The 13,301-nt window shown below is 56.9% G+C and overlaps 1 protein-coding gene across 1 annotated transcript in view; it reads right to left on the reverse strand.

Annotated features, from left to right (window-relative positions):
* Window positions 1–250: 250 nt before the first annotated feature.
* Window positions 251–13,301, reverse strand: part of NECTIN1 (nectin cell adhesion molecule 1) — a 72,651-nt gene continuing 59,600 nt past the window's right edge. Inside the window, exon 6 of the mRNA XM_043481662.1 lies at window positions 251–4,577. Within this exon, the coding sequence (XP_043337597.1) occupies window positions 4,033–4,577 (545 nt within the window). The 3' untranslated portion in view covers window positions 251–4,032. The remainder of the gene's footprint in view (window positions 4,578–13,301) is intronic.

Genomic DNA, 13,301 nt, shown 5'->3' on the forward strand with positions numbered 1-13,301 from the left:
CAGCAGCAGCCTGTGAGCTGCGGCGAGGACCCAGGCGGGACTCGCATGTTCGCTCTTGGGGCTCCTCTGGCCTGTGTAGGGGGTCCTTCAGGGTACGAGTCTCTGTCCCAGAACCACAGGACCCGGGGCGTGGGGTGGGGGCTGCCTTCCTTGCTCTGGGGCTCCAGCCTCAACCCAGCTGTACCCTGCCCTCCCCCCACAACAGCCGTGGGGAAGGGCCCAGCTCCTGAGTGACGCGAGGCAACCAGGGTTGTTTTAAAGACTTTATTTATAAAAAAGTACATTTTTTTTTTCCTCAGTACATTTTTCAACCCATCATTTTTTTTTTTTTCTTATACAAGTAAAAGGGGGTGACGCAAACACCCCCTGGGTTAGAACCAGGAGAATCTGCTGGGCGGTCCCTGGACCAAAGACGAAAACAGTGACTAAGAAATTGAAGCAAAGGTAGTGCATCACACTCTGGGGGGAGGGGAGGGGCAGCTTCTCCTGGATTTTCTTTCCATTTATACAAAAAAAAAAAAAAAAAAAGAAAACCACTTTTGTTTTCCTGGCCAAGAATCCCATTCCTCACAGCGGGAGTCGGAAGAGCAGCAGCACCGGTGGGATGGGGGCTCCTCTGGCCTCACAATTGGGGGGGTGGCAGCGGCAGCAGCAGCAGCAATGAGGTCCCGGAAGTGCCTCTCGGCACAGGGACCCCTGGCACATCTCCCCGTGGGCCTGGGGCCTGGGGGGCCCACCTGCAGGCTCCTGGGGGCAGTCGGCCCAGGAGGTCTCTGTGTGGCCCCCGGGAGGCCTGGCAGCCCTCCCCTCCTTCCAGGCGAGCTGCCCACATCACCTCACTCGATCCCCAATTCCTCTGCTCAGGAGGATGGCAGAAAATTTATTGCACCAGTGACTTGGGCACATGGTGGGGGTTGGTGGGTGCGGGAGGCAGGGCGGGGGGCACGTGCCTGGGAGACAGGGCCCGGGTGAGTCTTTCTTATGGTCCGAGCGCTGGGACATCCGTTTTTCCTGAAGGGCTTTCAGCAGGGCCAGGCCAGCCCCCTGGTGTATCTGTGGGGTTGGGGGTGAGCTCCCGTGTGTGTGCTGGGCACCTGTGCAAACTCGTGCACGCGTGGACCGGGCCTGACGTGGCTGCACGTGCATGCCTGCGTTCCCCGATTCTGTGCTGCTGCTCTTCAGATCCTTCTGATCAAAGGGGACTCGGAGGGTTGTTACACATGAGAACAATATCAAAATCTTAAGGAAAGGGGGTTTATCGGTGGAGTGGGGGAGGGGGCGGGCAAGGACCATGAGGGTCACAAGAGGCAGGATGACAAGTGGGGAGGCCTTGGCACAATGAAGACCAAGTTTATTTCATTTCCAGCAAAAGGCAGAAGCTCAGTTCATGCTGGGGTCATGGAGGAGAAGCAAGACGTCCTGGTCTCTGCTGGGCCAGACCCCCTCCCCCACTACCCATGACAGCTGCCTGCGGGCCCATCAGTAGTACCCACCTCCCCACAAACTTAGGGCACACAAACCGCATCTCTGCAGGCCCAAGTGCTGACCCCATGAGACCCTGGCCTCATGCCCGCTCTCGGCCCCAGGTAGCGGCACCCCGGCTGGGCATGCTGCTGCTGGGCCTCTGGCAAGTCTGGAGCCTCCCACATGGCCCACACATGTGGCACGGACCCCCAAATTTGTGCTTTGCTGGAGGGGAGGGCTGGGAGGTGCCTTAAGGGGGACTCAGTGCTTTGGCTAGGCCTGGGGGCCTCCTAAGTCCATCACAGAAAGAGGAAGAGAGAGTGGCAGTGCAGGATAAGGGAGACACAAGAGGAGTCCTTTCGGTCTTATGATTTCAAGGGGGTGGAGAATGCCTCTATCAGGCAGGCCCCTGGGATTTCCTCCTGCTAGGGGGCAAGGAGGCCAAGCAGAGGGGCCAGAGTGGTATCAGGCGGGACGGGGCAGTGATGTAACATGGAAAAGCTCCTCTGCCCTGGGGTGAGGGGACACTAATACTGCTGGGAAACGCAGCCCAGCTCCTCTACCCTCTCTGCCCTGTGACTAGAAAGACCCCAGAATTTTCTCCCAACTCCACCCCATCCAGTACCCCCAATGCCAAGAGAGGGGAGCACCGCCCCAGGGCTGGCATGGCTTCAGACTTCTGCTACGTGGCTACTGGGTGGACTGGGCTGGGGCTAGGGCAGTGGGGGCTGGGCGAGAAGGGTGACCCAGCTGGTGGGTCCAGGGTTGCCAGGGCAGAGATGGAGCTGGCTAGGGGTTCAATAGCAGCACCAGGGAGGGGAGGAGGAGGACAGGGGGCTGGGGGCTCCCTTGGGAAGCCTATGGCAAGGGTAGGTTGGTGCCCGTGGGGCACAGAGTGGTCTGCCTCCCTCCCCCCAACACTTGCCATCCCACAGAGCCTCTGCACCCTGGGCTGAGTTCACCAGAATCCTTGCGGGCAGACACGAACCTGCCTCTCCTATCCCAGGGTCTCTCCCATCCGGAGTGCTGGGGGGGACGGGCTGGGCAGATGGAGGAACTGAGGCACTTTGAGTTGGGGGAACAGAGAGGGGGGCCGGAAGGGGCCTTCCTCCAGGAAGACCATCGGTCTTGGGTGATTGACAGGAACCCAGAGCCCCATTCAAGAAGGGAATCTACAACTCAAAGGGAAAGCATCTCCAGGGTTCCCCCGCCACCCACCGCACCCGCACCCGGTGGGGACCAGGGAGAGCTGAGCAGGACGGGGCGGGTGGTGAGCAGGAAGGGCTGACTCAGGATCCTCGACCCCGCCTCCCCTCACGCTGTCTGGCAGGTCCAGGGCCGCTACACTGGCCTTCTCGTGGGCGAGGAGCTCCCTGCACCCTACAGTCTCATCAGCCCGCGATCGCGGAGCTCCTTCAGTGCTCGCTGCCTCCTCTAGTGCCCTCCACGTGGATACACCTCCACTCTCGGGGATCACTCCTTTCTGGGATCCCAGCTCTGACTCCCAAGAGAATCAAGAGTTGCTTGCACTTGATAGGCAGGGAGAAATACAAGAAATTTCCATGCGGTTAAGAGCCGGCCTGAGATGCCAGGGTGGAGGCACCTGGGGGGCTTGTCTCAGCTCTCCCTGGAAGCTTCTGAAGGCCGCCTGCCCCCATCCTCCGCTGGAAGGAAGGGGAGAGGTGGGGCAGAGAGGCGGGCCTTGGGCAGTGTCCAGCCTGGGTAAGGCATGTGACCCCAGGGGGAGCACAGGGGGAGACACGAACAACATGTGTGTGCATGTAGGTGTGGGTATGTGTTGGTAGAGGTGTATGGGAAGTGTGGGCCAGAGTGACCTGCAGTCCTGCTATGTAGGGTGCAGATGGGCGAACAGGAACCACCGGAGCTGTGCCAACTTAACTCTTGGGAGGCCGATGAGGGAAAAAAAAGGAAAACCAGCCTTCAGGAAAACACACTGCCCAAGGCTCCAGGTAGAGACCTCAACTTGATTCAGGTAACGAACAAAGACAGCCCTGCGTGCTTTGGAAAAGCTGCCCCCACCCCCTACCTCTTGCGTGCCATGGCTGCCTAGACCAGGGGTCCAAACACCCACTGTGTCAGCTCGTGGTGGGATGGGGAGGTTGCTGGGTTCCCTCTCCCAGGGAAAAACGAGCAGCATCTCGGGTCCAGGGGAGGGGGCTCTTCCTCTTGGAGCCCCTTCAGCCGTCCACCAGCAAGGGGAAGGATACGAACAAATTCCAGTGTTGGGGGCAGGGGAGGGCTGGCTCCCCAAACCCTGGAGGGACGCCCAGGTACACAAGACGAGAACAGGGCTCCCCGCAGAGGGCGGCAGGGGGGGTGTTGGGAAGGAAAGGTACAGCAACACCGAAGCCACAGTGAACACGACACCATGGGGCAGGGCCGGGGGCAGGGAGGAAATCAAAACCAAGCCAGGTCGTGTGCCCTGGGCTCCCGGGTTCCCCGGGCAGCTGCGTGCGTGAGTCTCTGGCGAGCTCCTGGAGGAGTGGGCGGTGGGGGCGGGCAGGGGGCGTGCGGGTGGGGGCTGGGACGGAGGCTCTGGGCGGGGGTCTACACGTACCACTCCTTCTTGGAAATGAAAGACCCGTCGTTCTGAGAGACCATGTTCTCGGCCAAGTCCAGCTGCTCGGGGTCGTATTGGTAGCCCAGAGTCCGGTCCCCGTAGCCGTCCTGACGGGCCTCAGCCTCGTCCACCGTGAAGTAGGGCCGCTTGGCGTCCTCGTCGTACTTGGGGTGGGGGCCGCCCACCTTGCGCTCGCCCCCTCCGCCCTCCTCCTCCTCTTCCTCCTCGTAGCTGCTCCCGCCCAGGGGGCCGGCTTTCTTGTCGTCGTCCGAGTCCTCCGGGTACTGCAGGTTCTGGGCCATGGGCGGGTGGTGCTGGGGGATGCCCGCCTTGCTGTAGCCGTTGCCGTACACGTGCTTCTTGGTGCTGTAGTCGCCCTTGAAGGTGTGCCGGCGCCGGCGCAGGGCCACCACGATCCCGCCGACCACAATCAACACCAGCAGGATGCTGCCCACCACGCCCCCAATGATGGCCGTGGGCACGGGCCCGGCGCGCCGCCCGTGTTCGGGAGGAGACGGGGTGTAGGGGAACTCTGGGTGAGGAAAAGAGAAGGAGGGGGACAGTGTCAGTGTCTGCTCCGGCGGGCGGAGTCAGCAGGGGTGGCAGGGAAGGAAGGAGAGAGGGAGACGGGGAGGCGAAGGCAGGAAGTGAGCCCAAGGCCAGCTCTTGTTCCAGAGGCGCCCCCGGCACCCCCCTCCCCATCCAGGAGACCGGCGAGCTGCGCTGGAGCTGGAGAAGACAGAGAAGAGACAGTCCCGTGGCCCCAGAGCCCCCACACTGACTTTCTCCTTGAACGTGGAGCCAGCCCAGCCACGACCCAGTGTCCACACCAGCTGCATGACATCCAGTGTTCCTGACACCCCGTAAAGTAGTATGCTATTCATTTCCATCCGGCACACGACGAGACAGGGCTTACAGAGGTTAAGTAATTTTCCCGAGGCCACCAGCCAATGACACATCGTTGGTTCTCTTGCACGGAAAGCCTGTGCGAAGGTCACCACTGCCCCTCTGCCTGACACCTGCTGGTCACTGTGCCCGAGCACCACACCTTGGCTTCTGAGACGCCGAGCCTGGAGCAGACGGGGTGCCCCACGCCTGACTTCATCTGCTCCCAGGGTACAGAGAGGAGGACGGGCGCCCCAGTGCTGGCCCTGTAGATGCCCTGTGTGTGTGCCAGAAAGCTGGGCTGTGGTTCTTGGCTGAGGTCTGGCCCTGCAGGGCAAGGTGGGGGCCGGGGGTGTAGCCAACGCGGGCTACGAGCAGGAGACACTCAGCATGACCGTGCAGAAAGGGGGCGTGAGAGCACGTGAGTAGCAAAGATGACAAGTATACACAGGGGAGCACGTGCGCAGGCACACGCCCTAGCTGTCACACCAGCCCACATACCTGTGCTGCTGTGATGAACGTGTGTGTACAACCATGTGCATGCTAAGGATGGAGGAGAAACTAGAAGGCAGAAAAAGTGAAAAGAGAAAGGAAGAGGGTGGGTGGGAAGGGAAGGCCGGGTGGGTGCCCCTGGGGCCAGGCCAGAGGCCGAAGGGGTCCCCAGGTGAGGCTGAGGGAGGCGGTGCCCAGCACCACCACAGGGTGGCGCTGGAGACCGCAGCTGGCCTTGGACAGGAGGAGCCGGTGGGCAGGTCTGGGGCAGGTCTGGGGCAGGCCTGGGCGGCTGACCCTGGCTGCTCTCAGCCCTCCTCTCTTCCGGCCAAGGGAGAGGGTCGATGTGGGCCCATGTTTTGGCCTCTGGGAATCGGTTCCTGCCAGCTCACTCCCTGATTCAGCATCACTCACTCCGTGGGAATTCTGTTCCTCCTAGGAGGCCAGTCCCTCCTCCCAGAAGTGGAGCTGGTCTGGGGTGTGAGTGTGTGGTGTGCTGTCTGCAGCGGGCGGGAGCAGGGCAGGATTTTTGAAGAGAAGATGAAGGGCTGTCCAGGAGCTCATGCTACAAGGGCCAGTGAGGACATGGGGACCAAAGGAAGGGGTCCATTTGCCTCAGTAAAGACAAAGCAAAGTGGGTGATTAAGTAGTTGATCCCCCTAGGGGATCGTAAGTAGAAAAAAATGTGGGAGACCCCTGTAAGCTAATGATTACTCAAGAGAGCAAGTTTGCTTAACCACAAAACCAAGCAGGCTTGTTTAGCAAAAAAACCCCGCGACAGAAGCATAAGACCTGCCCCCAGGCAATAAAACAATGGTGACATGAGACCCACATCCTGACCAGTGAACTCAGTAAATTAATGATCCCTAGGACAGGGTCTCTGCACACATAAAAAACAGCAATTGGTGGACCTAGCTTGACCATGTAGGGACAAGGAAACTTCCCTGCTCAACCTGGAGGAGGAGCTGATGATGGAAGCATGACGTCTACTTAAGGATGACAAAGACGTCTTCTCTCCCTTCCCACTTACTTATTTATTTTTTTGGATTAAAAAACTGTAGCTCAGTAACTTCTTGGGGTGTGGCACCCCCTCGCCCACCTGCTTGTAAGCCTCACAAGCATCCTATTCTAATAAATCACTTATCTATCACTTTGCTTCTCGCTGATTTCTTGCTGCACTGAGACCTATAGTACCGGGACACTTCAGAGCCCCCGAAATGCCACTCGATGGTTTCAGAGCCACCCAGAGGCTCCTGCGCCTGGCCTCTCGCAGGGGGGAGTTGGTAGAAAGAAGTGCATCCACCGAAGACTCAGCATCCCACCTGTCACTGTGTCCTCATTGCAGGTCACTGAGTGGCTGCCCAATAAATGTTTACGGAATATCTGTCCTCACCGCCCACTTCCAGAACAATCTCCCTGAAGCTCAAGCGTCTTCTCCTGGTTCTCCAGGTCCCATCTGTCTACCGCCTTGACAAGGGCTGCACACCTGCTCCCTGCGAGGTGGGAGCTGCCGCCACAAGAAATGCCCGAGAGGCAGCTGGCAGGAACCTGACCGCCTCTGTACTTTCAACCTGCCAGCTCCCCCTTCAGTTCTTACCCCATACCTGCGTACTCTCGCCTCTTGCCACCTGCCTCATCATCGCTCCACCCACCCATCGACTCACCCATCCACTCAGCAAACACGTACCGACCATCTATTTATTTCACTAGTCACAGGAAACAAAGAACTCAGGACCCAGCTGAGGAACCAAATGACACTCTTAGGCAAAGCAGCATGCAGACATCAAGGGCGCTGGTGGTTAGGGGCTTCAGGAGTGCAGGGCAAGACAGCATTGTAGCCTGGCACTTGGAAAGGCTTCTTGGAGAAGAGAAAACGAGGCCAAGCCTTGAAAGACGATGAGGACTTGGAGAGGCCAGCAGAATAAGGAAGGCATCAGGTAGAGAGACCTACCCTTCCTTTCTGACATGTTTCCCTTGCCTTCCGATAAATACAAGGAATCCTTGACTTTCTGTTTGGAGCATTCTGTGTGCAGACTGTACTGTGGGGCCTTCTCTCTGCTCCAGGAGCCTGGCTGGGGGCTCCATCCTCGGACCTTACCCCCTGCTCTCCGTCCTCGGGGAAGTCCTGGCCTCAGGGTCATGAGTTACCTCGATCCTGCTGGCTCTCCAAATCATCTTGGGTAGCTAGCTCTCCCCACAACTCTGAGGCTTTAACTGCAAAGGCCTCACAGACCACAGTTCCCCAGCCATGGCCATGGAACCTTGAGCCATCGGCTCAGATGGTTGGCAAAAATACTGGGTCAAATGCTTTGGGAGATGTCGCTGCAGACAAAGCATCAGAGCCCATCTTCTCATGCACACTGTGAACTGTAAGAGGAAGATGCAGTGCTTCCTAGCCTACTGGAACACAAACCCCACCCTTCCTGACTCAAGGACCATTCACAAGACAAGTATTTGGGGACATGCTTTGAACGTTCTTCTGTAGCACATCCTCCTTTGGAATCCTCTCCACCCCCATCCTCCCGCAACGTGTCCACCATCTTTCCTCAAACCCCCTCCACTCAACACCACAACTCCACCACCATCTGTCTACTCTTATGGCTTGGAATTTCATTCACCTTTGACTATTCCTTCAGCATCTCTTGGGTCAAGATCTGCCATCAAATCTTGTTGACTCTTCCTATTGAACAGCTTCTCTCTTGACACCATGTTTTACTGTTATAGCAGATCCTTGAATCTCCCACCTTCATTTGGTCTCTGCCCCCCTTTAGTCACTCCATCCATAGTCACCAGGTTAATTTTCACTGTGTAGACACCATCACTCCCTTTCTCAAAGACTCACAATGACTTCCCCATTGCCTGTTGAGTCACGCCAGTCTGGTTTTCAACACTTCCATCACACGACTTCATCTTGGGTCTGGCCAACTTGCTGTCCACGTTGATTCTTTACTGCTGATCTTGTTCTTGCTGATTCCCCTGCCAGGAATTGCCCTGCCTCATCCCCTTCTGCTTATTTTAGTGCTTCTGTCTCTTCTTTGTTTTGCTTTCTCATCTCCAGCTCACACTTCTCTTTTTTCTTCAGAATTTTTATGTACCAGTGGTCTGTAGCTCTCATTCTGGTATAAACAATAGCTCATTCCATTTTGTTAATCATATACTAACATATTACAGTAAAGCCTGATAGAACAACCTGCAATAAATGCAAATTAGGATCTACCATGATTGGCTCTGGTCCTTCTGCCAGTTTTCAAGAGGCTAAAATTCTTCTCTTCTGCAGAAACAGGGAAGGGGGTGGAGGAGGTGGCAGCATCATGATAATTGGGGACTGACAATTCAATGTGTTACAGTTGTGTACAACATTAGTTCCACTGTATTTACTTTTATGCTTTCTATAGAAACAGAAACCCAAGAAAAGCAAATCCCTCCTACTTTTCACTTGACTACATTGAATTTTGGAGGGCCTACTCGTCATGGTATGGTAAAGTTGACTGTATTACCCATTTCATGAGTGGCTGGTGTCCCAAACTAGCTGTAAATCCAAATTCAAAGTAAATCTTGAACCTGACCTCTTCTCACCTTCTCCATCACTACTACCCTGATCCCAGCCACTGTCATCTTTCACCTGGATTATTGCAATAGCTGCCTAACCGGCTTCCCCGATTCCCTTTCCTCTATAGACTATTCTCAACACGGCAACCACAGAGAGGCCATTAACTCTAAGAGCTGAAGACACTCTCCATGATCTGTGCCTCTGCCTTCATCTCTTGCTTTCCTCCCAGCTCACTCCGCTCCCAGCTTCCTCAGGGCCTTTGCACTGGCAGCTCTGTACCCTGGAAGGCTCCTGCCCCAGAGGTCCTAGGCTCACTCCTTTTGCCTCCTGCTCATCGAGGTCACCTCTCACAGAGACCTTCCCTAACTTATTGCAAATCACAGCCTGCCCCTAGCACTGTGAATGTCTTACCCTGCTTTTTTCTTTTTTCCATATCACCTTCAAAATGACCACATAATTTTTCAAATGTATTTTATCTGTTATTTGTTGTCAGTCCTCCTTAAGCTAAAGCATAAACTCCATGGGGACGGTGGCTTTGGCTCACCGATGTACCCTGAGGCACATAGGCTGCTTGGCACATGGTCAGAGTTCAAGAACATTTGGTGAGTGAATACTACAAAGGCAAGGTCATGTCTTAGAGGTGAGTCTCTAGGTCTCTTTCCCCTCTAGAGCCTTCATATAATTCCCCCTGCCCTAAGTCCTACTTCTTGCCTGGAGAATTCCATGGACAGAAGAGCCTGGCGGGCTACAGTCCATAGAGTCACAGAAAGTCGGACATGACTGAGGCGACTTAGCATGCATGAGTGCATATATGCAAGCATGCCCTAAGTCCTAAGCCAGCTTATTCTTCCCTGGAGATTTCTGGGACCAAAGGGAACCTTGGCTATTTTGCCAACTTGAGGGTCAGCCTGCCTAGAGGCAGAGGACTGGTTAGGATGCCCTTCCAGTCTTGCAGGCTTCGACGTGAAGATGCTGAGTGAGGGTGTGGAAGGAGTGGATGGGGGGACCTAACTCATTTGTAAGCAGAGGTGGCTGTCTGGCGTGGAATGGAGAGCCCCCCCCTTCCACCCCTCCAGCTGTCACATTCAGCCAGTAGCTCCTGTCTTCGTGCCAGGAGCAGAGCCTCAAAGGCCGCAGCTGGCGGGAGAGAAGAGTTGGGCCGTGGGGGTCTTGTGCATTTCCTGGTGGGGGCCTGCCGGCTCCCCTCACTTCCGCTAACAAAGGGGCAGCCGGGCCCCATTGCTGAAGGCTGGCAGCCTCCCCTCTGGGATCATAGGCTGGCTGGGACCCCCGGGGCAGTGGGGGATCCACATTTCCTTGGGGCTAGGGGTTTCCTGACTGAGGTGGGTGGGCTGGTATGTGGGGGCCTTGGATGGCTTGGAGGTGGAGTGAGGGTTAGGGTTTACTGTATGGTTCTAGGATTCAGAGGAGGTTTGGGGTCAAACAGAATGTCTGGGCTTCTCAACACCCGCTGCTTCTTCAGGAAGACAGGCAGGCAGGCAGGCAGGCAGGCAGGCAGAGCGCGGGCCCCAGAAGCCTGGGCCAGGGAGGCTGTGAGAACTACACCTCCCAGCACGCAGCGCTGCTGGCCCGGGGGCGGGCGTGGGGAGGCCTGAGGTCAAGCTCTGGGAAGCCCTTTTCCTGCAGCTGCAGCAGCTGCACACGGCTCAGAGCAGCGGGCAGGGCCTCATCGCGGCGGCGCTGGAGGAGAACTGAATTCTCCCAGGGGTGCGGACGCAGCTGCCCACCCCACAGGCTCCCCAGCGGGCTGCCATGTGTGGCCTGGAGCAGGGCACGAAGGCCCTCGGCCCTCTGCACACTCAGCACTCAGACAGCGCTTGCCTGCTTGCCTGTGCACGTCTACACGCTCAGAGGCACACGCCTACTCACAAGCTCACACAGCCTTCCCCTCCGGAGGGACCTCCAAGCCCCACCAGCCCTTGGTTGGAAGGACTCCCAGCCTAAGGTGCAGACCTTGTTGCCTTCACCCCCTCTCCCCACCCCGATGGTTGAGTGGGCTCTGCATTGGAAATGGAAATTGGGGACCCCCTGCACTCCAGGGGCTTCCCTGCCAGCTCCTGGGAGGGCCCTGGACACTCTTCTTAGGACACCCCTGTCCCATGGACCAGACCGATGCCGCCTCCTTTGGCCTCTTTAGTCTGGTCAAGGCCGTACCCTGGGCTCCTTCTGCCCCCAGCATTGCCCCCAGAGGGTGGAGGAAGGAGAATTCACAGCTTTTGTTTTATGGCTATGGGGCCAAACCCAAGAAACTGCTCCTGGGAAATGGGCTTCCCTGAGGGCCCCGTGAAGCATACCCGCAAACTCTGCTGTCTCCTCTGCTCTCAGCTGCACGGCCACTGCCTGGCCTGTGGTTTCCCTCTAGAAAAACCCTCATTGTGCACACAACCCCTAACTGGTTCCCAAGTGCCATCCACACAGCCCTGCAGGTGCTTGGTCTCGGTCACCCTCCTCATCTCACTGCTTCTCTGCTGAGCACCCTTCAGGGGCTCCCCGTGGCCAAGAGAGAGGAGGCTCCCCGCTCCTCTGTTCCTGCCCACTTGCTCAGCCATTGTCTTTCCACATGCTCCCCCTGCCGGGGAACCCCCACTTTCCCCATCACCGCCCACCACTCATCCTTGGAGGAACAACTCAGAGACGACCTTTTCCAGGATCTGGGACTCCCCCAAGAAGTCAGGGATAAAGTGGGTCTGTCCAGGCGATGTGGCGACCCTGCACACACATGTGTCTCTGGCACATACCCTGCTGCACACCTTTCCCTGCCCTGCTCTTCATCTCTCCCTCTCCAGATGAGCCCAGGGCAGAACTATTACCAGGATGGATGGCCAGAATGAAAAATTAAATTTCCACTTATCCATCTCGTTCATGCATTCCCTCCAGACCAGAGGGGCTTGGAGCACAGGGCAAGGCTGTGTTCCCCCCAAAGACCAGTCTACAGGGATGAAGGCGGGTGGGGTTAGCGACTACACAGATATTGCCCTTGAGTATGAGAACAAACAGCTTTGAAAAGGCTCAGGCCGCCTGGTTGAGTCTTCCTGAGTGGCTGAGAGACCTTCTCTCAGGGACAGCTAGTCACACAGCTCCTGAGTCCATCAGTGATTCCGCGAGCATCACATCTCCCTGGCTCCTGCTTAACTGGGTTGTCAACAACAGAGTCCCCTTATACAAGGCCCGTCTCGCCCCCAACGTGTGAATCTTTGGTGACCACCCCCATCCTTCTCTGTACTCAGGGAGCACGAGGGGACACGCTGCGTGCCTCTTTCAGCTGGAGCCCCGTGTGACCCCGGCCTCGTCCACCTTTCCCTGAAGACCACCTCGGCCTGACCATAGATCCCACAGAGGGTGTCATTGGCACAATCATGTCCTAGGAGATGGCTCACCTCCACGCTGGTTTCCCTTGCTTCCTTTCTGTTCCCAGTCTGGACCTGGGAAGTTGCCCTCTTTTCTTCCGCCTTGCTCCTGGACCTGAGGACTCCCTCTGATGAGCAGCCCTGCCTTCACGGTGGTCCTGCGTCCCCCTGGGCTTTGGGAGAAGGGAGGCCCTGACATTCCTTCCTGGCCCTGTCTCTGGGATAGGGCACACTATTTGGCTCTGAGGCCTCTGGCCAGTCCGCTCATGCTGGGGAATACGATCAAAGAGATGTCATTCCTCTGGGGTTTCTTGGCCTCTACCCTTGATTTCCCAGTCAGCAATTTCCCCAGAAAGCCTGCCTGCTTGAGGGGGATGCAGTGATGCAGTGATTGTGTCAGTGGTCCTCTGCTGGGGGAAGGTACCCCATGCAGGGCATCCACGCTGTGCGCTGGGACATGGAAAGTGGACTTGGTATGAGCACAAGAAGCCCGAGATAAATATGCTGGTCTCCATATTACAGAACAGGAAGCTGAGGCTCAACAAGGTGAAGGCCACACAGAGCCAGGAAGAGCCCATACGCAAACATAGTCAGGCCAAGTCTGTGCTATCCTTCACACGACCTGCCTCCCCGCAGGGGAGCATGTTCCCTTATGACTAGTGTTCACCCCTCTGTGCTGCATGGCCCCAGGGCCAGAGCTGATGCCCCCAGGAGGCTCTTACTGAGCTTTCCTTTGCTCAGACTTTCTCCAGGGGGTAAGAAGTGTGTGACTCTAGCCTTTCCACCCTTGCCAACTTACGGGAACCCCCAAATCCTAGATTGCCTCAGCTTTCCTCAGGCTCCACCTCTGACACCTCTTTTTTGGGGGAGGGGGTAAAGTAGAAAGGAATAGCTTTATTACTTTGCCAGGCAAGGAGGGACAGAGTGGGCTCATGCCCTTAAAAACGGTGTGTCCCTCTGG

Source organism: Cervus canadensis, chromosome 11 (genome assembly GCF_019320065.1).
Source record: "Cervus canadensis isolate Bull #8, Minnesota chromosome 11, ASM1932006v1, whole genome shotgun sequence".
NCBI classification, from domain to species: domain Eukaryota; kingdom Metazoa; phylum Chordata; class Mammalia; order Artiodactyla; family Cervidae; genus Cervus; species Cervus canadensis.